The sequence below is a fragment of the Amphiprion ocellaris genome, chromosome 8 (assembly GCF_022539595.1).
Source record: "Amphiprion ocellaris isolate individual 3 ecotype Okinawa chromosome 8, ASM2253959v1, whole genome shotgun sequence".
In the NCBI taxonomy this organism is placed as follows: domain Eukaryota; kingdom Metazoa; phylum Chordata; class Actinopteri; family Pomacentridae; genus Amphiprion; species Amphiprion ocellaris.
In genome coordinates, this window is record NC_072773.1 from 8,212,522 (window position 1) to 8,235,309 (window position 22,788).

General features: G+C 39.5%; 1 protein-coding gene across 2 annotated transcripts; it reads right to left on the minus strand.

The window, feature by feature from the left end:
* Positions 1 to 924: 924 nt before the first annotated feature.
* On the minus strand, positions 925 to 20,183 carry LOC111587485 (rho-related GTP-binding protein RhoA-C). Of its 2 annotated transcripts, none has more exons than XM_023297455.3 (5): positions 20,103 to 20,183; positions 16,811 to 16,966; positions 7,054 to 7,174; positions 6,833 to 6,963; positions 925 to 6,462 (listed from the first exon to the last, which is right to left on the minus strand). In XM_023297455.3, the coding sequence occupies exons 2-5, from the start codon at positions 16,964 to 16,966 to the stop codon at positions 6,289 to 6,291; spliced, it is 582 nt and encodes a 193-aa protein (XP_023153223.1). In that variant the 5' UTR covers positions 20,103 to 20,183; the 3' UTR covers positions 925 to 6,288. The 2 variants fall into 2 exon arrangements, with proteins under 2 accessions (XP_023153223.1, XP_023153224.1); XM_023297456.3 differs by having other exon boundaries at positions 20,082 to 20,144.
* Between the last annotated feature and the right edge of the window lie 2,605 nt (positions 20,184 to 22,788).

Below are 22,788 nucleotides of genomic sequence, written 5' to 3' on the forward strand. Positions count from 1 at the left end.
TGATCAGTGGAAACCTAGACTTTGGTCTGATGACACTAGTTGTGAGATAGTTGGCTATAGCCAAATTGTATGCAGAACTCGCTCAGGAACTGTCAGAAATCACCACTTGCCAGCCTTGATGGGGTGGCAAAGGGGTGACATACATTTTAGGGGTGGCGTATGTGTACATATGTGTGTAAATGTATATATAATAATGTGTGTGTGCGTGCACACATACACACATATATAACTTAAAAACTGATTTAATCATTCAAAAACAGCATTGTTACAATTACAACATTAAATGATTTAAAAAAAAAAAAAAAATCAAATCAAATCTTCAGACATTTTTGGGTGTTCCCAACCAGCAGGAGTTATCAAACTGATGCAAATACAGCTGAAATAAATATGTTAAATAAGTAAATATCATTTGTATCTGTCAGGCAACTCTAAACATGGGTTTTTCTTATTAGCTGTCAATGACTGTGTGATTTGCTATGTCTAGCAGAGGGGGAAAAAAGATTTAAACTCCAATAAAAGTTCCCCTTATACATTTTGAAAAACCAAATTCTAGATATGATTACAATGTTTCTTAAATTTAGCAACAAATTAGATTGAGACTTGACATGTCTCTTTTATGCAATGTTTTGGGAAGAACCCTGATCATAACTAAACATTCATAACAGAAAGAATTTGGTTTGTGTGTGTGGTCTGATATATTCTGCGTGACTACAACTGTACCTTTAAAATCTTGAAATTGCAATATTAAACATTTTAGACACATTTCCCCATAGTCCAATCTATTAGATTCTGTATCTGTAAACTTTTGATCTCTACTTGAATTAGGAAAACATCAGTGGAGTTGATCAAACTTTAGCTTGGTAGTGTTGTGTAACATTATAACTGCATAAAAAGGACAAAGCATGTGAGCAGTGATGCCAGTGGTAAAATTCAATCATTCTGTTAAGTTTATTTCCATTAGGCATTACATTAAAACATTAAAAAAAGACAGCTGGAGGAATATGAGGATATATTTGTGAACAATTGACCAATACCAGTTACATTTTGAATCATATGTTTTCAAAGCGTATACCACACTGATCTTCATGTTGTGTGCAAATAAAATAATTTGAGGTTAGTCAGTAGACTATCACATAACAGTAAAATAACACACAGAATGCAAAGCAGAAAAACAACAGGTGTCCTGTGAGAGGAGATAAAACATACATACAGGTATGCTGTAAATGTTCAAATAAAAGTTTACATTTAAATAATGGGAGAGTCTACAAATGTACATCTCGCACTCTAAAATTTTGAATAGTGTACATTTCCACAGTATTTGTTTCATTAGTACAGCACAAACATATTTCTTGAACAGAGATTCCGTTTTCCTTCACCAGTTGTTTCTAGTCACTTCTTTGCTTGTTTTGATGGCTGTCAGGTTACCAACCCTGTACTCCAAATCATATACTTTTCCTTTTTCCTTTCAGTACATACTAAAGCTTCCTTTACAAAGTACATACTGTTTTATGCAGTATCATACAACTGGGACATCGTACTTAGTCATAAAATTGCACCTTAAGCTGTGACCATCTGGCTCAGATTTTGTTGCAGTCTGCAGAGTAAAATTACCTGTTTCTGCACTCTCAAAGAGTGTAGTAGGACATTCTAGTGTTTTTTGCTTACTGCTGGTGGAAGATTTTTTTTAATGGAGAAATACAACCCTCTTCAGATATGGGACATGGAACATTGCTGGCTTCATCAGTCCGTTAAAGTCACAGCATTCTGGTCCTTTATTCATAGGTTATGTTTTCATGCAGAGATACCTCCCAAAGTGCCGAAGAGAGATGTGGTACGTGTGCAAAATTAGTCATTCATGTAAGATTAGACCACGTGATGTATAATGCATAATAATACAATAACAGGTTAAATCTAAACTAATAACAGTTTACCCAAGTGTTCAAATAAATATCAGCCCGATGACATTTAAAACTGAAGCTAAGGACTTAACCTGAGGACTGCTGCACTTGACAAAAATTTTAACCGCAGCTGATAATCTTTGATTCATTGTTTAGCAGTTCACCTGTCTGAGGTGAAGAAAAGTACTGATACTGACTGATCCTTTTCTATGACATAAATAATTTATATTTAAAACTAATGAATGAAAGTACTGCTGTTGCTCCATGTGTAAATGTGTGCGGCACTCTCTTTGGAGATACATGTTGATTCTACCGCTGTCTCATACTCCAGGTATGCAATAAATAAAAATAGTCCTAAACAGCTGGAAACTGCGATTCTGTGTGCGACACATCTGTCTGATGTGAAAACACATAGGCCTACAGTGTGATTTGCCATCAGATCTTGGACTGGATCTGATCATCCAGATGGTCTCCATGCTCTCTCTGGGATAATTTTTTGATATTGTATGAATAAACTGAAGTTACCAGCGCTGCTGTTCACCTTGTGCAAATGTGTGCATCTCTTGCTCTCTTTGAATATACATATGGATCCTACTGCTGCCTGATGCTGCAAGTATTTAAAATCTTCAGAGAGAATACTTCTAAACTGCTGAAAGCAACAAACTTTAGTTCCTGTTAACATCTTGTTAGAGGGAAAAAAAATGGATTACATTCATCATTGGTGACTCATCATTAACGTTTGATCTGTTGTCTGTTTTCATTGCAATAAAATAGTACTTTAATGGACAATTAATTCTGTAGCTCCAGATTTGAAATTGTAGAGCAAAATGAGTGAGAGGAAAGGTGTGTTGTGAATTTGGCACACCAACTGTGTATTAAGCATATGATGTTTTTCGACTAATATTGGAGCTGAAATGTGGAGAAATTCTTCTCTAAATCCCTTCACGCAATTTGAAGTACCCATGTTTGTGCGTGTCTGTCTGTTAATGTGATGGTTAAGTTCAGGCATGTACTGTGTTGAAAGTGACACAGAATTGTTGCCAGGTCGGACAGTAACTTTTACAGAAACGTTGCCAGACATGAAACTGACTTTTAAACTTGCCATCAGATTAACGGAGCAGGTGTCTTAGGTGTTTTATTCAATGATGGTAATGATAAAATAATACCAAAATCTAAGTGATTGAGGAAAAGTGTCTGAAATGGAAAAGAGAAAATCTGACATGACCTGTCCTGTATTTATGCTGTGAAAATGTGTATTATACCTCAAAGCATAAGGGCAAGTGATGGAATACACTTGCTTGTCTCGTATCTAATATAACTCTGCTTGATGGAAAGATCAAAACCTCTGTGTTGAGAGATAAATTAGGGCTCTGCTACTATCTGAGAACTGTCTAGAGGATAATACACTTTTGGTACCTCTTTGAATAGCCAACTCAGTACAGTGTGTTACTGTCCACATCAATTAAATCACATAGTTTTCTGGCTTGAAAGGTAAGTTCAGGTCAAATAACTTGAAGTTCTATAAAACACTTTCCACATTCGTGTTCATAGGCCAATAGGACGCAGATGCAGCTCTGTTCATATTTCAACAGAACCATGCCGGTCTGCTACGCAGCTGGTTGCATTTCCCCTCATATTGAACGTAGAAAAGCACAAGAAAACAGCAGCTGACACTGTAGCACCCTATCAGTGATTATTTCTGAAGTGTGCCAGGCACAGTGTGTCAACGCAGCATAGGATTTTTTGGTCCCCCCCAAAAATGGAGCACTTAATACCGTGTTTGGGCTCCATCAATAAAAGCATGTACAAACAAAGCTCCTCCAAAGTCCGATGACTAATTAAAATTCTTTTAACAATAAATTGGCGTGGATGACAGAAAATCTCCTTGTACAGTCTCTTCTTATACCAAGCATTTACAGTGGGTACGGAAAGTATTCAGACCCCTTTAAAGTTTTCACTCTTTGTTTCATTGCAGCCATTTGCTAAAATCAAAAAAGTTCATTTTATTTCTCATTAATGTACACTCAGCACCCTATCTTGACAGAAAGAAACAGAAATGTAGAAATTTTTGCAAATTTATTAAAAAAGAAAAACTGAAATATCACACGGTCATAAGTATTCAGACCCTTTACTGTGACACTCATATTTAACTCATCTGCGGTCCATTTCTTCTGATCCTCCTTGAGATGGTTCTACTTCTTCATTGGAGTCCAGCTGTGTTTAATTAAACTGATTGGACTTGATTAGGAAAGGCACACACCTGTCTATATAAGACCTTACAGCTCACAGTGCATGTCAGAGCAAATGAGAATCATGAGGTCGAAGGAACTGCCCAAGGAGCTCAGAGACAGAATTGTGGCAAGGCACAGATCTGGCCAAGGTTACAAAAGAATTTCTGCAGCACTCAAGGTTCCTAAGAGCACAGTGGCCTCCATAATCCTTAAATGGAAGAAGTTTGGGACGACCAGAACTCTTCCTAGACCTGGCCGTCCAGCCAAACTGAGCAATCGTGGGAAAGAGCCTTGGTGAGAGAGGTAAAGAAGAACCCAAAGATCACCGTGGCTGAGCTCCAGAGATGCAGCAGGGAGATGGGAGAAAGTTCCACAAAGTCAACTATCACTGCAGCCCTCCACCAGTCAGGCCTTTATGGCAGAGTGGCCCGATGGAAGCCTCTCCTCAGTGCAAGACATATGAAAGCCCGCATAGAGTTTGCCAAAAAACACATGAAGGACTCCCAGATTATGAGAAATAAGATTCTCTGGTCTGATGAGACCAAGACTGAACTTTTTGGCGTTAATTCTAAGCAGTATGTGTGGAGAAAACCAGGCACTGCTCATCACCTGCCCAATACCATCCCAACAGTGAAACATGGTGGTGGCAGCATCATGCTATGGGGGTGTTTTTCAGCTGCAGGGACAGGACGACTGGTTGCAATTGAAGGAAAGATGAATGCGGTCAAGTACAGAGATATCCTGGAAGAAAACCTCTTCCAGAGTGCTCTGGACCTCAGACTGGGCCAAAGGTTCACCTTCCAACAAGACAATGACCCTAAGCACACAGCTAAAATAACAAAGGAGTGGCTTCAGAACAACTCTGTGACCATTCTTGACTGGCCCAGCCAGAGCCCTGACCTAAACCCAATTGAGCATCTCTGGAGAGATCTGAAAATGGCTGTCCACCAACGTTCACCATCCAACCTGACAGAACTGGAGAGGATCTGCAAGGAAGAATGGCAGAGGATCCCCAAATCCAGGTGTGAAAAACTTGTTGCATCATTCCCAAGAAGACTCATGGCTGTACTAGCTCAAAAGGGTGCTTCTACTCAATACTGAGCAAAGGGTCTGAATACTTATGACCGTGTGATATTTCAGTTTTTCTTTTTTAATAAATTTGCAAAAATTTCTACATTTCTGTTTTTTTCTGTCAAGATAGGGTGCTGAGTGTACATTAATGAGAAATAAAATGAACTTTTTTGATTTTAGCAAATGGCTGCAATGAAACAAAGAGTGAAAAATTTAAAGGGGTCTGAATACTTTCCGTACCCACTGTATTTTAAGCACTGCTTGTTTTCTTAGCACATGCGCAGTCGACATGCTTGTAGTGTGGACTGTCCGTGCGGTCAAAAAATTTAGACTACTGATGGACTTGTGACTGATGACATATATGCGTAAATGGATGCAGTAAGCATGAATTGGCCTCAAGTTGGTCTCATCACCATCATGCATGTGTCTTAAAAAACAAATAATCTGACTCTGGATCAAATACTATATGTTCATAAAAAAACAAAAGCAGGTCCGTGTGATTTGAAGTTGGTCTCTTCTGGGATATAAGGGCAAGTTGAAAAAATTACAAAACAGTAGGATATAAAGTAAAAGACGAGCACAGTTACACTGAATGCCTTCCAGCAGTTAAGTAGGCATTCATCGGTGGGTGTACTGAACACCTATGACTTGTTCTGGAGCTGGTTTCAACCACAAATCATAGAGCTATGGTTTAGGATGAAGGGGACCATCATATTCAACTTAGACAAATGGAAATCTTATTTAAAGACCAAAGCCAACCACACTTGAACAAGTATGACAGAGAGATGTACCCTTCTTTCTGTGTTTGCCTAATGTCAGGTCTAATCAGTGCTGAAATACAAGATTAAAGCATTTTCATTTGACAGCTAAAAGTTATAGCCGTGAACATTAATGTACATACTCCCCTTTTCTGTTGTTGTTTTTTTCTTCTTTTTTTTCCTTTTGGCCTGGCTTGACTTCTCTCCTTCATCCCAAAAAAGGCCCTATTGAATTCTGCCTGCCATCATGACAAAGCAGACACAATAGAAATGTTTGAGTTGGACAGGTTGGTTTCCCCTTTAACTCCCTAACCTGTGTGACTAGACGCTCTATAGCAGGAGGCAACCACTCTTCTTGCCTCTTCTCTTGGCCTGCAGTGCTGCCCTGGTGGCCATCTCAAACACCTCCCTTACACCGTCCTTTGTCTTGGCTGAGCACTCCAAGTAACCAAAGGCATTGATCCGGTTAGCCATCTCCTTTGCTTCATCTGACTTCACTGGTTCCTGTTAGAATAAATCACAACCATGAATGAAAATTAGTCATTCAACCCACTGACAACAGCATATACATTAGTGTGTAGTTTAGTATAGAAAATATTTTTAAAAGACTCCATCAATAATGGGATCACATCACTATAAGATCCAAAAGCCAATAACAACTTTGCCTCTTTGGAGCAGTTGGAATATGAAGATAATATTCCTAGAACCTATTTGCACAGACATCTACTCTGATTCCTGCTTCATTCTTCATCCTTCTATGTAAAGCAATGGAAAACATGCTTTAAGTGTAATTTCTGAGTGAGTGCATGACTTAATGGCCTTCAAACTTGAAAACCCATCTGAATCAGCACCATAAAGGAAAAACCTCACTGACCTGTTTCATTTTGGATAATTCTCGGCGTGTGTGCTCATCATTTCTCAAGTCTTTCTTGTTTCCCACAAGAATAATGGGCACATTGGGACAGAAGTGCTTGACCTCAGGAGTCCACTTCTCTGGAATATTCTCTGTATGACGGACAACGTATACAAGTTAAAGATGGAGCAGAAGCAAACAGAATGTTCAAAACAACAATGACGACAAAGAGGAAATGTTACCTAAGCTGTCAGGGCTGTCAATGGAGAAACACATGAGAATGACATCCGTGTCTGGATATGAGAGAGGCCTCAGTCGGTCATAATCCTCCTGACCTGCTGTGTCCCACAGAGCCAACTCCACCTGTAAGAGCATAGCGCAATGAGACTAGTTTACTGCCAAGGGCTTTACTACAGCCATACATCAATCTTTTTAGGGTTAAACGTCATTGGCTCAGAGGCAAAGGTAAACAGCAACCGTGTGTTATTCAGACACCCGTGACATGTATTAAGAAGCATGGTTCTCTAATATACACTACTATTCAAAAATTTGGGGTTACCCAGGCAATTTCATGTTTTCCATGAAAACTCAAACTTTTATTCATGTGCTATCATAATTGCACAAGGGTTTTCAAATCATCATTTAGCCTTTAACACGATTAGCTAACACAATGTAGCATTAGAACACAGCAGTGATGGTTGCTGGAAATGGGCCTCTGTACCCCTATCTAGATTTTCCATTAAAAAATCAGAATAGTCATTTACCACATTAACAATGTCTAGACTGTATTTCTGATTCATTTAATGTTATCTTCATTGAAAAAAAATGCTTTTCTTTCAAAAATAAGGACATTCCTAAGTGATCCCAAATTTTTGAAAGGTAGTGTATGCAAACACGGATGGACTAATTCTAATTATCTGGTTCTATAGGATCCTTTGTAAACCTGTGAAAAAAAACTTTGTGAATGATCATAACAGATTTGTTGTGAGAAAAAGAAATTGAGATGGCCAAAAATTTAGGCACAACTCCTGTCGACAGAGGGTTCACACAAAGACACAAAGGTTTTGTTCAGACAAATCAGATATTTGCTTCTCAAATCAGACCTTTAGGACAGAGGGTCTGCACTGTTATTTGTAAGTGATCACATCAGATTTCTGTATCCAGACATCCAGACAAACTTATTTGTATGAGTTGCTCCTACAACACAGCTATGCTACTGATGAAATAAAATCCTTTCTAGAATCATTTGCCTGTCTATCCACAGACTGCTGCCCTCCACATTGCCCTCCATAGCTCTATGTTAGCAGCATAATGGATTCTGCTCAGCAATGTCGTCACTCAAAAATTGATGGGGTAGTTTTGTGATGCAAAAGACACTCAAAAATCCACTTCGAACAACCAGAGCTGAGACATACACTATATTGCCAAAAGTATTGGCTCACCCATCCAAATAATCAGAATCAGGTGTTCCAATCACTTCCATGGCCACAGGTGTATAAAATCAAGCACCTAGGCTGCAGACTGCTTTTACAAACATTTGTGAAAGAATGGGTCGCTCTCTGGAGCTCAGTGAATTCCAGCGTGGAACTGTGATAGGATGCCACCTGTGCAACAAATTCAGTCGTGACATTTCCTCGCTCCTAAATATTCCACAGTCAACTGTCAGCTGTATTATAAGAAAGTGGAAGTGTGTGGGAACGACAGCAACTCAGCCACGAAGTGGTAGGCCACGTAAACTGATGGAGTGGGGTCAGTGGCTGCTGAGGTGCATAGTGCCAAGAGGTCGCCAACTTTCTGCAGAGTCAGTCACTACAGACCTTCAAACTTCATGTGGCCTTCAGATTAGCTCAAGAACAGTGCTTCAGCAGAGAGCTTCATGGAATGGGTTTCTATGGCCGAGCAGCTGCATCCAAGCCATACATCACCAAGTGCAATGCAAAGCGTTGGATGCAATGGTGTAAAGCATGCCACCACTGGACTCTAAGAGCAGTGGAGACACGTTCTCTGGAGTGACGAATGGCGCTTCTCCATCTGGCAATCTGATGGACGAGTCTGGGTTTGGCAGTTGCCAGGAGAACGATACTTGTCGGACTGCATTGTGCCAAGTGTAAAGTTTGGTGGAGGGGGGATTATGGTGTGGGGTTGTTTTTCAGGAGCTGGGCTTGGCCCCTTAGTTCCAGTGAAAGGAACTCTGAATGCTTCAGCATACCAAGACATTTTGGACAATTCCATGCTCCCAACTTTGTGGGAACAGTTTGAAGCTGGTCCCTTCCTTTTCCAACATGACTGTGCACCAGTGCACAAAGCAAGGTCCATAAAGACATGGATGACAGAGTCTGGTGTGGATGAACTTGACTGTCCTGCACAGAGTCCTGACCTCAACCCCATAGAACACCTTTGGGATGAATTAGAGTGGAGACTGAGAGCCAGGCCTTCTCGTCCAACATCAGTGTGTGACCTCACAAATGTGCTTCTGGAAGAATGGTCAAAAATTCCCATAAACACACTCCTAAACCTTGTGGACAGCCTTCCCAGAAGAGTTGAAGCTGTTCTAGCTGCAAAGGGTGGACTGACGTCATATTGAACCCCATGGATTAGGAATGGGATGTCACTTACGTTCATATGCGAGTCAAGGCAGGTGAGCGAATACTTTTGGCAATATAGTGTATCTGTCCAAATCCAATTGTAATCACATTTCAGACCATCTCCAAATTTGGTTATAATCTGATTTGCAAAAAAATTATTAAATTTAGTTTTTTGCTGTTCAGACTGTCTGAAATCAATCTGGACACAATCTGTATATGCCAAAAATTGATCTGGGCTGTGATTACAGATTTGCATTCAAACAACCAGAAGAACACTGGTATGTGGCTATGGGACTCTAAATATTTTCTTAAGTGTTCCTATGGACTGTATTAAATTTTTAAGATGTAGAGAAATGCTGGACAACTGCACACAAACCTAAACTGCAAACTGTCTGTATTACATATTTGTTTGTGTGCTACTACTTTAACTCATTGAATGCTGTCATTATGCAGTCAACATATCCTGACATACAGTGCAGTGAAAAAGTATTTGCCCCCTTCTTGAATTCCTTTTTTTTTAAATATATATTTCCCCCACTGAAATGTTTAAGACCATCAAATAAATTTAAATATTTGGACAAAGTAAACACAAAATGCAGTTTTTAAATGATAATATAATGTTTCAAGGGAAAAAAATTCATCCAAACCTACCTGGCCCTATGTGATAGAGTAAGTGCCTCCTAGTTAAATCGTGAATTAACGGTGGCTAATGGCATTTTTTGGGAAGCGAGTTCAATGTCACTGACTTACACCCATGCCTGATTACCTCCAGACCTGTTCAATCAAGAAATCACTTAAATAGAACCTGTCTGACACAATGAAGTTGGCCAAAAGATCTCAAAAAGCTGGAACAAAATGCCACGATCCATAGAAATTCAGCAGCAGACGAGAAATAAAGTAACTGACATCTCTCAGTCTGGACAGGGTTACAAAGCAATTTCTAAAGCTTTAGGACTCCAGCAAACCATGGTGAGAGCCATTATCCACAAATGGAGAAAACATGGGACAGTGATGAACCTTCCCAGGAGTGGCCAACCAACCAAAATTACCCAAAGAGCACAGCAACGACTCATCCAGGAGGTCACAAAGGAACCCAGGACAACATCTAAAGAACTGAAGGCCTCCCTTGCCTCAGTTAAGATCAGTGTTCATGACTCAGCAATAAGGAAGAGACTGGGCAAAAATGGCATCCATGGCAGAGTTCCAAGGTGAAAACTACTGCTGACCAAAAAGAACATAAAGGCTCGTCTTACTTGTGCAAACAAACATCTGAATGATCCCCAAGACTTTTGGGAGAATATCTGACCATATATGGACTGAGGAGACGAAAGTTAAACTTTTTGGAAGGTGTGTGTCTGGTTACGTCTGGCATAAAAGTAACACAGCGTTTCAGAAAAAGAACATCATGCCAACAGTCAAACATGGTCTTGGTAGTGTGATGGTCTGGGGCTGTGTTGCTGCTTCAGGACCTGGACGACTTGCTATGATTGAAGGAACCATGAATTCTGCTCTGCACCAGAAAATCCTGAAGAAGAATGTTCAGCCATCAGTTCGTGACCTCAAGGTAAAGCACACTTGGGTTCTGCAGCAGGACAACAATCCAAAACACACCAGCAAGTCGACTTCTGAATGGCTTGAAAAAAAACAAAATGAAGGTTTTGGAGTGGCATAGTCAAAGTCCAGGCCTGAATTCGATTGAAATGCTCTGGCATGAACTTAAAAAACCCTTGAAAACCCTCCAGTGTTGCTGAATTAAAACAATTCTACAAAGAGTGAGCCAAAATATCTACATAGAGATGTGAAAGACTCATTGCCAGATATAGAAAATGCTTGATTTCAGTTGTTGCTGCTGAGGGTGTCCAACCAGTTATTAGGTTTAGGGGGCAATTATTTTTTCACACAGGGCTAGGTAGCTTTGAATATTTTTTTCCTTAATAAATAAAATCATCATTTAAAAACTGCATTTTGTGTTTACTTCAGTTATCTTTGTCTGATATTTACATGTCTTTGATGATCTTAAACATTAAAGTGGGGGAAATATGCAAAAAAATTTGAGAAGGGGGTAAAAACTTTTTCACGGCACTGTAGATCCCAAGTGGAAACAGGGAAAAAGAGATATCTGTATGTCAAGTGATGCTAGCTTATTGCACATATGTCTGTGTTGGTGTATGTCATATAAGTAACAAGAAACTGCAGTAGGGTACAGATATTCCAAACTAGGTTAGAGATCACCGTCACAGTGCCATCCTTGTAGAGTTTGTCCATCATGGAGAAAACTATGCTGTTCTACTATAAAGTATATCGTTTTAACAAAAAACAAATCTAGGACATTGGCTCAGTTATTTTTACTAAGGACTCCTTACGAGACAGAAAATATTCTGGGGACCCGACTAATGTATGCCTCTTGAAAATATTTAATGAAGCCTATTTTTTATGCTTCTTTAATCTTAATGTGAAAAAACAACACAAGAGAAATCTATTTCAAAGATATTCAACATATCCTGAAAATATTTGCATCACCTCAACATAGAATATTTATAAAACAAAGCTACTGGAATGTGTTCAGTTAGCTGCACATAGTACTGTACCATGAAACGTCAAAGGCAAATCAAGATGAAAGGGTCAGTTTTAAGTGCATATCAAAACACACATGCACCAAGAAATGATTTGGTCGCACCTGCACGCCACTTTTGAATATGATGAAAATGAATGAATAGTTGTTTTAATTTGCAAACCATACTTCTGCATCAATGTAGAGACTGATAGTGACTTGATATATACAAACTATTTTAATCAGAATATATATGATTTTTTTCTGGTTGTTGGCTGATATCACTCCATTAAACTGAGCACAGGCTAAACACTTGTTGAATATCTGAGTGTTAATAGACACTACTATTTACCATTGTTCTCCAGATGCCTCACATGCAGTCTGCTGTTAGGCAACTGCAGTTCACTCAGTGAGGTGTGTGATCAATAATTACTTTGAAAAGAGTGACATAAGGAGTTCTAAAATCAGCTTTAAACAAGATGAAACAGAGATACACTACCGGACAAAAGTTTCAACACACCTTCTCATTCAATGTTTTTTCTTTATTTTTATTACTTTCTATATTGCACATTCAAAACTACGAAACAAGATATATGGAATTATGTAGCAAACAAATAATTCAATTCAATTCAATTCAATTCAATTCAATTCAATTCAATTCAATTCAATTCAATTCAATTATATTTATATAGCGCCAATTACAGTCAAATTGTCTCGAGACGCTTCACAGAACCCATATGCCTGACCCCCAGAGCAAGCCAAAAGGCGACAGTGGCAAGGAAAACACCCTTTTAACAGGGAAAAAAAACCTCAAGCAGAACCCGGCTCTTTATGTGGGGGGACCAATCTGCCTGCTGGCTGGGCGGGTTGAGAGGAACAGAAAAGCTAGAGGGGTAGAGGGATAGAGGTAGAGGGTTACAGGTAGAGGGTTAGAGGTGGAGGTAGAAAGATAGAGGTAGAGAGGTGGGGGGGGGACACAAGGACCATAAAACACACAATTTGATACATAAATCAATAAACAATTGTGAAATAATTCTAAATATGTTTTATATTTTAGTTTCCTCAAAGCCACCCTTTGCTTCATGACAGTTTTGCAAACCCTTGGTGTTCTCTCAGTGGGCTTCATGAGGTAGTCACCTTAAATGGTTTTCACTTCACAGGTGTGCCTTGTCAAGGTTAATTTGTGGAATTTCTTGCCTTCTTAATGGGGTTGGGACCATCAGTTGTGATGTGCAGAAGTCTGGCTGGTACACAGCTGACAGCCCTATGTGACAACTGTTAGAATTACGGCCTGACCAATATGTATTTTTTGAGGCCGATGCTGATTCCGATATTTGCCAGAAAAAATTCTAATAACCGATTAATGGGCTGATTAATTTAAAAAAATATATAATGAATAAAATAACTTATTTTTTGGTCCCTTAACGCACAACAAAGACATGAATAACAGGCAGGACATTTTACTGTTTTAAAATACTTTGTCCTTTACTATTTGTTTAACTTTACAAGTACAAAATCATGCAACAAAACATTAAACCTCTAGGAAATTATATAACATTTAAAAAAAAGACTCAATCTATACTGGAGTTATGAAATGCATCTTGTCTTGTACTTCTTGTTGCTATAAATTATTTTTTATATATATATATATATATATATATATATATATATATATATATATATATATATATATATATATATATATATATATATATATAAGGCGTTAAAAATAATAATGCAATTAATTGCACCCTCCTCAGTTCCCGCATTTCTGGCCACTGGTAACTCTGATGAACACTCCAGCCCAGTAGGTGGCGGTAATGAACCTAAAGTCTGTTTGTAGCCATGAAGAAGAAGCACAGGAAGCACTGAGTGAAGTCAGGCCCTGGTGAACAGAGAAGGAAGACGAGTTTGAGCTTGTTGGGCAGAAAGTTTTCTTTTAAAAATCTTCCTGATGGCAGCTTGGATAAAAGCCTGGTTGTGTGCAAATTGTACAACAAAGAGTTTTCTGATCACTGCGTCACTTCAAGTCGACGGAATCACCTCAATGTAAAACATGTTGCTGTTAGCACCAGAGCTAACGTTAGCTACGAGTCATGCTAAGGGCTAACGGTGTAGCCATCCCATAATAGACCACTTTTCTAGACAGTGCTTGAGTTTACAGAAAGTCTTAAAATGTTGAATAAAATCGCTATAACTGCACTTAGATTTGCAGTAATCTGTGAATGTAGCAGACAGATGAAAACTGCAGATAAATAGAAATGAAACATTTTTGTGGTTTAAGTTTTTACTCCGTTGAGGCTCTGCCTCCTTGGAGGAGGAATAACCTAAACAACAAAAATATCTTTTAATAACTTAATTATAAACTTTTTGTTTATAAAAAAAATTACATAAATAAAAATTTTGATTCCTATAAAAAGAACCATCAAAATTACACCATTTATCAGACCCAGAAAAAATGGAAACAGAATGAATCTCTGGATTTTCAACTTTCTGAAGCTCCTTGAACTACTTATGCTGATTTTGTATTTTGTACACTTACATTATTTCTGCAGTTACTTACTGGCTTTTAAGCTATTAGCTAATGCTATGCTAGGTTGGCATAACTACAGCAATGTTATTGCTAACATAAATGGACAGGGAGTAACTTAAGCTAGGTTAGCACAAGTTTAACAATACAACGTAAAAGAAAAGCATGACCGAAACAACGAAGCATTGCATCACATGTCATGACACATGGCAAAGAGAGTTAAACTGAAACGGGAGACATGTTGAGTCACTGTTAATTTCACAATGTCGTGATAAATTTACCTGTCGGCAAGCTCCGCTCAGCCCACTCCTGTAATGATGCCTGGCTGCAGCTTACTCCTCTACGTTACTGAGAAGACAGCGGTGAGGACTGAGGATTGAATGCAGTCAGGGTTCCATGTATTGGACAAACGGCGCAAGGACATTATTCTGTGCGAGTCTGACACTTAACAGAATTTACTGTTTTATGAGAAATTAAGAATATATCGGCGTTTAATCAGAAAAACTCTGGCCGGATGATTATTTTGAAAACGGATATAGTCGGCCAATTTAATTGGCCGGCCGATAAATCGGTTGTGCCCTAGTTAGAATCTACATTATGACAAGAACCAATCAGCTAAGTAAAGAGAAACGACAGTCCATCACTACTTTAACTGAAGGTCGGTCAGTCAGGAAAATTGCAAAAGCTTTGAATGTATCCCCAAGTGCAGTCGCAAAAACCATCAAGCGCTACGATGAAAATGGCTCACATTTTGGACTGCTCCAGGAAAGGAAGACCAAGAGTCACCTCTGCTGCTGAGGAGAACTTCATCTGAGTCACCAGCCTCAGGAATCACAACAGCACCTCAGATTAAAGAAAAGCAACAAGCAGAAGAGAATTGTTGGGCCAGGAAATGCAAGGAATGGACATCTGGAGATCTTTGGTTCCACCAGTCGCGTCTTGGTGCGATGCAGAAAAGGTGAACAGATGGTCTCTACATGCATGGTTCCCACCATGAAGCATGGAGGACAAGGTGTCATGGTGTGGGGGTGCTTTGCAGGTGATACTGTTGGGGATTTATTCAAAATTGAAGGCACACCGAACCAGCATGGCTACCACAGCAACCTGCAGCGACATGCCATCCCATCCGGCTTGTGTTTAGTCGGACCGTCATTTATTTTTCAACAGGACAATGACCCCAAACACACCTCCAAGCTGTATAAGGGCTATTTGACCAAGAAGGAGAGTGATGGAGTGCTGCGTCAGATGACCTGGCCTCCACAGTCACTTGACCTAAACCCAATCCAGATGGTTTGGGATGAGATGGAGAGCAGAGTGAAGGCAAAAGAGCCAGCAAGTGCTCAGCATCTCTGGGAACTCCTTCAAGACTGTTGGAAAACCGTTTCAGGTGACTACCTCATGAAGCTCATGGAGAGAATGGCAAGAGTGTGCAAAGCAGTAATCAAAGCAAAGAGTAGCTATTTTGAAGAATCTAAAATATAAAACATGTTTGACTTATTTCACACTTTTTTCTTTACTACATAATTGCATGTGTTCATTCATAGTTTTGATGCCTTCAATGAGAATCTACAATGTAAATAGTCATGAAAATAAAGAAAAACCATTACATGACAAGATGTGTCCAAACTTTTCACTGGTAGTGTATATGATCTACATTGGGCTGCACCCAATGTATCAAAATCATGACTGGTCATTGTAACTGAACATAATGCTGTTCATCATTCGCTGGTCCAGTCAGTATCTCTCTGCCTCACCTTGCACTCTGATCATTAGGTGTACATGAGTCCAAGCTCTGTCCCTCCTCATTTTGTTCTTCAGAATACCCAGCTACAAAGCAATTTATTATCAGACTCACCTGACCTGAACCCCACTGAACATTTATGGAACAGCTGAAGACTGAGAAAGCTAAACACTCCTGTCATAGAACACACAGTGGGTGAATAGCTTGTGTCACACATCAGGCAGGATAAGAATGACAGAGCCACTCAAGAAGAAAAAGTATAGCTTTCCATCACTATGGTTAATGTCGTTGCTCCCCACAGTGGTTAGAGGACTACCAAAACAGCATAACGATCATACACTGGCATGAATGAGACCACCTGAACTGTAAATCTTAGACTCTCACAAAATGGTTGCATATGCAACCCTTATGGCAGACTGTAGCCCTGGCAAATAATGAAACATTTTATATAATAATTTCAATTAATTAATCTGAAATTGTTCATGGGCTCCCTGATAAGTGTGCTACTGTAATGGAGTCAGTCCAATTACCAGACTACTGTAAATATGTAAACATAAAAATTTGACATTTGGCATTTTAATAAACATCTTACCTGTTTACCATCCACTTCAATATCTGCCACATAGTTTTCAAACACCGTAGGCACATAGACCTCAGGGAACTGATCCTTGCTGAATACTATGAGGAGACAGGTCTTGCCACAGGCTCCATCACCAACTATTACTAGTTTCTTTCTGATTGCAGCCATCTGAAAGAATAACAGAATAGAGGTATTTACCAGTATGCAAGATCAGGGAAGTATACTGGAGAGTTCAGGCTGGTTGGAAATGGAAACTTATTAAGGGCAATGGTATCAACAGTTTTTCTGTGAAAAACAAAACTGCTGAACCATGACATTTGAGTGGGCTCAATAATGAGTGCAATCGCTGTGTAGATATTGTGCAAAATAACAAATTTGCTGTTTCATGTTTCAGAAAACATTTCCATTCAATGGGAGCACATGTCCATTAATCACATAAATCAGCTGCAATGAGTCATTACAACATATTTTCAAAAGTACAAGTTTCTAGCTCTGCTCTTTGGCAACAATGATGTTGCCCTCTCCTGTCTCCTCAGGCACTGCAATTCATTGGATTCTGCTGGGGTTACCAGTCTATCCATTCATTCAGACCAAAAACAACTCTGCAGCAACATAATGCATACGGCTGTATGGGTGCAGACATGGAACAAAAATGACCAGCAAGATAATGAAATTGATGGAGGAAGGCTGGATGACTTACAGATCTGTGAGTTTTTATGTTTATTAGCATAGTTCATACTCAGAGAAAATTGAGACACTATTTTTTTCTATATTGTGATGATTCTGAGATGCTTCAAAGATAATCTACCATGGCTTTGAGCATATATTTGGTTAAAAATTGCGATGTAACCAAAGTCAAGCCAGGTTAAACTATATCACTGGAGACCTCTGTGCAGATAATTCTGCTGTGCAAATACGGTGGTCTTGTTGAATTGAGTGAGATGGCTGTGTTTAATCATGCAGTATTGTTGACAGTCTGAACACAGCCCTAATATTAAACAACTTTCACACATGCACTCTGTTCCATTAATCTGACAGCAACTAAATGGGCCAGTTGCATGTCTGAATTCACACCCTGGTCGCTTATCCATGAAAGTCGCACCAGCAATCTTACTAGGTTGGACCTAGTAACATTTCTGGATAACTTTCATCATGGCACAAGTGTGAACTGAAAAACCGCATTAACAAATAGGCCACGCACAAGCAGCAGTACTCTGACTTGTGTGACATGATTAAAGGAAAGATTTGTCCACATTTCAGCCACAATATTCATCTGGAAACATCACAGAAACGTTTAATACACAGTTTGTGTGCCAAAGTCACAACACACAACACACAGCATTGCACACATTTGCACACTGAACAACAGCGCTGTTAATTTAAATACTTTTTATTATACATCATCGCTGAGAGAGCTTAGAGAGTGGATCTGTCCGGACCAGGATCTGACAGCAAGTCCTACTGTTTCGACCTACATGTTTTCATATCAGACAGATGAGCTGTCACACACAGAATCACAGTTTAGTTTCCAGCTGTTCAGGACTATTTCTTCGTGGTTTATTACAAACCTGCATCATCAGACAGAGGTAGGATCCACGAGTGTCTCCAAAGAGACACGCATTTATGTACAGAACAACAGTTATAACTTAACTGAATAGGTTTAACTATAAATTATCCCAACATGGACAAAGGGCCAATTGAGATCTAACAGCAGGTCAGCTGTGAACTTTTCTTCATCTGAGACAGGTGAACTGTCACAGAGTCACAGTTTATCAGCCGCAGTGTAACAGTTTGCCACATTGCAGTCATCCTCAGGTTGAGTCCTGAGCCTCCAGTTTCACTGTTTAAGAAATCTCACAAAATCTGTGCTGTTAATTATTTGGACACTTTAATCAGATGATGTCAGTGTAGTTTCAATCTGTCATTACATTATTATGCATTATACATCACTAGACGTATTGACTAATCTCACGTGAACAATCAATATTGCTCTCCAGCACTGTGGGTGGTATGTGTGAATGCAGTTGTGGGGAACATTAACAGATAAGTAACCTATGTGTGAAAGGGGCTTTAGAGTCAGAATGCTATCACTTTAAAAGATTGATGACCCCAGCAAGGTTCCATGTCCCATGTCTGGAAAGGGCTTTAAAGTAATGCTGAAGCAGTCAGTCGTGAATCCCAGGCACCACTTGCTGTTATACAAACAAAATACCAACCTCTGAACAAAATCTGTGATGACAGAGCAACACATTTCCATTGACACAAACTGACTTCAATATAATTTTAGCATAAAACAGCTTACATATCAAAGATTGCAAGATGGCGCCGCAGATGGCAGCCTCGACACTGTGTTCCAGCTTTGTAAATATCTGTATATATTGTCTTATATTTATTTTTATTACTATTTTTTTCATCTTATTCTTTCAATAGTTTTTTATTATTCTCTTTCCTTATTCCTAGGGTGACACCAACAGCCAAAACCAAATTCCTTGCATGTTGTGTAGGTACTTGGCAGTTAAAGCTGATTCTGATCTGTCCAGACGCCCTCCCTTCAGTCATGCCTCGTGTGTAGCAATAAAAAGCCTAACCAAAGCCGAGCACATCACTACAGAACAAGTTCCACTATACACAACCAACAAAATACTTGCCATCTAACTTCTATGTAGGCCTGACAGCAAAACTAAGGGGTGAGAAATAACCCTGCTGAGTGTTTCAGTCCGCCCAGATTCTTACTTTTATGGGAATATTACCAACTAATAACCATTCAGATTACATCAGTCCTGATAGTCTTTCTGTACCCACTGCCATGAACTTTACAGAATGTAGTGGGCTAACCTTATACACTGGCAGCAAAGTGGCAGACAAACCCTTACGCCACTTAGTTATGGCGTATTAGAATTTAGCACGTTAGCGTCACAGTGTAACTTCACTTCCTCAGCTATTTACCTTGGATGTTGTATCTGTCAGCTTAACCACTGGTGAAATGCTTTAGGTTACACTTAACTTGCCACCCCTGTGTCAACCTAATTTTCATGTTATTTTTGTGCTCTGTTCTTCGCGTAAACAGTGGAGCACAGGGCTGACTTCTAACTAGCTGCAGTTTCCATTCCATCTACGGAAGGTATTTATTAGCTTGCCAACTTTGCCTTGTGCTCCCCTCTTGTCATGCTGGACACGTACTCTTTTATGACCAAAGCATATTGCTTAATTATAGCAGCTCCACGGAAATACAAAGCAACGAAGCAGAGACTGATTCACAGTAGTAACGTAAACATAATTTTACCGTTTTATTGGAAATACTCGCCTTTCTGTAGTTCCTGTCGGACCCAACAGTGCACGCCCCCACCCGTGTCACGAAGATTACGCCCGCCCACACTTCCAGCCAATGGCACACAGCAGAATCATGACTGATCCGGAAGATAGCCAATCAAGACAGTTTTGTCTTCCCGACTGTACATAAAGAAATACGCACTGCTTTGCTCGGGTGAAGGTTCTCAGTTCCATGGGAACATTTAAAAATCATTATCGTAGAGAAAGAATATTTAGGTCGAAAAGAAGATCTGAGGTAATTTTCCCTTTTTAAAATAAAGGATTGTCAAAATGAAAGCAATAGACAAAAAATTCCTCGTATACTGTATTTTTGCCTGGGAGAAAATCGTGTATTTCTGGAAATCGTACATTTCCACAAATCCGTAACTCAGTAGTCTTTCTTTTGAGCCTCTCTCCCTGAGGGATTATAAAGCGAGACTGACGGCTTATCGATGATGCTGTCTCTCAAGGTCTTAGTGTTAATGTATAATTATTTTTTCCAACTATTGCCAAAAACGGGGGGGGAAACGAGAATATGGCGTTTTTTTCATTCTGAGCCAAAATCTTTAATACTGTGAAGACAGACTCTGTATCGGTTTTTTTCACTGTCCATTTATACTGAAAATCAAGCGGCGCAAAGTCAAGAAACAGTTTGTTTTTCATTTGGTCTAATTTCCATTTCTCAATTTTACCTCTTAAAACACACCTTCTCATTTAATGTGTTTTTCTTTATTTTCATGACTATTTGCCTTGTAAATTCTCATTGAAGGCATCAAAACTGAATGAACACATATGGAATTATGTAGTAAAGAAAAGGTGTGAAATAATCAAAACATGTTTTATATTTTAGATTCTTCAAAATAGCTATTCTTTGCTTTGATTACTGCTTTATACACTCTTGGCATTCTCTCCATGAGGTAGACACCTGAAATGGTTTTCCAACAGTCTTGAAGGACCTCCCAGAGATGCTGAGGACTTGTTGGTCCTTTTGCCTTTACTCTGCTGTACATCTCATCCCAAACCACCTTGCTTGGGTTTAGGTCAGGTGACTGGAGGTCAGGTCATCTGACATAGTACTCCACTCTCCTTGGTCAAATAGTTATTACACAGCTACAGTGTGTTTGGAGTCATTGTCCTGTTGAAAAATAAATGACGGTCCAACTAAACACACCAGATGGGATGCCATGTCGCTGCAGGATGCTGTGGTAGCCATGCTAGTTCAGTGTGCTTTCAATTTTGAATAAATTCCCAACAGTGTCACCAGAAAACACCCCGCACACCTCCATGCTTCATGGTGGTAATCATGCATGTAGAGACCATCCATTCACCTTTTCAGCGTTGCACAAAGACACAGCTGGTGGAACCAAAGATCTCAAATTTGGACTCAGACCACAGATTTCCACTAGTCTAATGTCCATTCCTTGTGTTTCTTGGCCCAAACAATTCTCTTCTGCTTGTTGCTTTTCTTTGCTATTTGATCATAAAGGCCTGTTCTCTGAACAGTTGATATAGAGATGTGTCCGTTACAGGAATTGTATGGCATTTATCTGGGCTCTAATCTGAGGTGCTGTTAACTTGCAATTCCTGAGGCTGGTGACTCGGATGAACAGAGGTGACTCTTGGTCTTCCTTTCCTGGGGCGGTCCTCATTTGAGCCAGCTTTGTCATAGCGCTGTTTGTGACTACACTTGGGATACATTAAAAGTTTTTGCAATTTTCGAGACTGACTGACCTTCACTTATTAAATGGACTATTGTTCCTCTTTATTTAGCTGATTGGTTATTGCCAAAATATGGAGTCTAATTTTCTGCCAAATACCAGAATCTGCCTTTAAAAAAAAAAGGGGGGGGGGGGGGGGGGGGGGGGGGTCAGGCCCTAATTCTAACAGTTGTCAAATAGAACTGTCAACTGTGTACCAACCTGACTTCTGCACAACACAGCTAATGGTCCCAACCCCATTAAGGCAGCAAGAAATTCCACAGCTTAACCTTGACATGGCAAACCTGTTAAGTGAAAACCATTTCAGGTGACTACCTCATCGCTCATCAAGAGAATGCAAGAGTGTGCTAAGAAGTAATCAAAGCAAAGAGTGGCTATTTTGAATAATAGTTATATATAACTTATTTCACACTTTTGTTTACTACATAATTACATGTGTTCATTCATAATTTTGATGCCTTCAGTGAGAATCGGTCACGGTTTCAGAGAGGCTCAGGTGCAGGATGTGAGACACGGCACGAAGAATGTAGAAATGTAAAGCTTTTATTTTACAATGCAAATATAACAGGAAAAACTACAACCGTAACTAGTTGACTACAACCGGAAATGACGACAGGTCACAACAAGATCCTTAAGGCGGCTAGGAGAACAGGAGCCCTCTAGTGGGCTGGCATACAGATAACAGTAGACTGGAGCAAACAATTGCTAAACTAAACCCACTACAGTTAACACCTAGGTATCCCGAATAGCAGAGCTAATGTTTAGAGAACATACAAGAGTAATACTAACCTGAAATACAAGGTAATAATTTAACAACCCAAATACCGACCTACAAGACAAAACAAGAGAACTACACATCCAAATCCCAGCCAGGCATAACAGGGCAACAGAATAACACACAAAATACTAACCTAAAATAACAGTACGACCTAATCTACCAGTCTGGCTCAGAGATACAGAGAC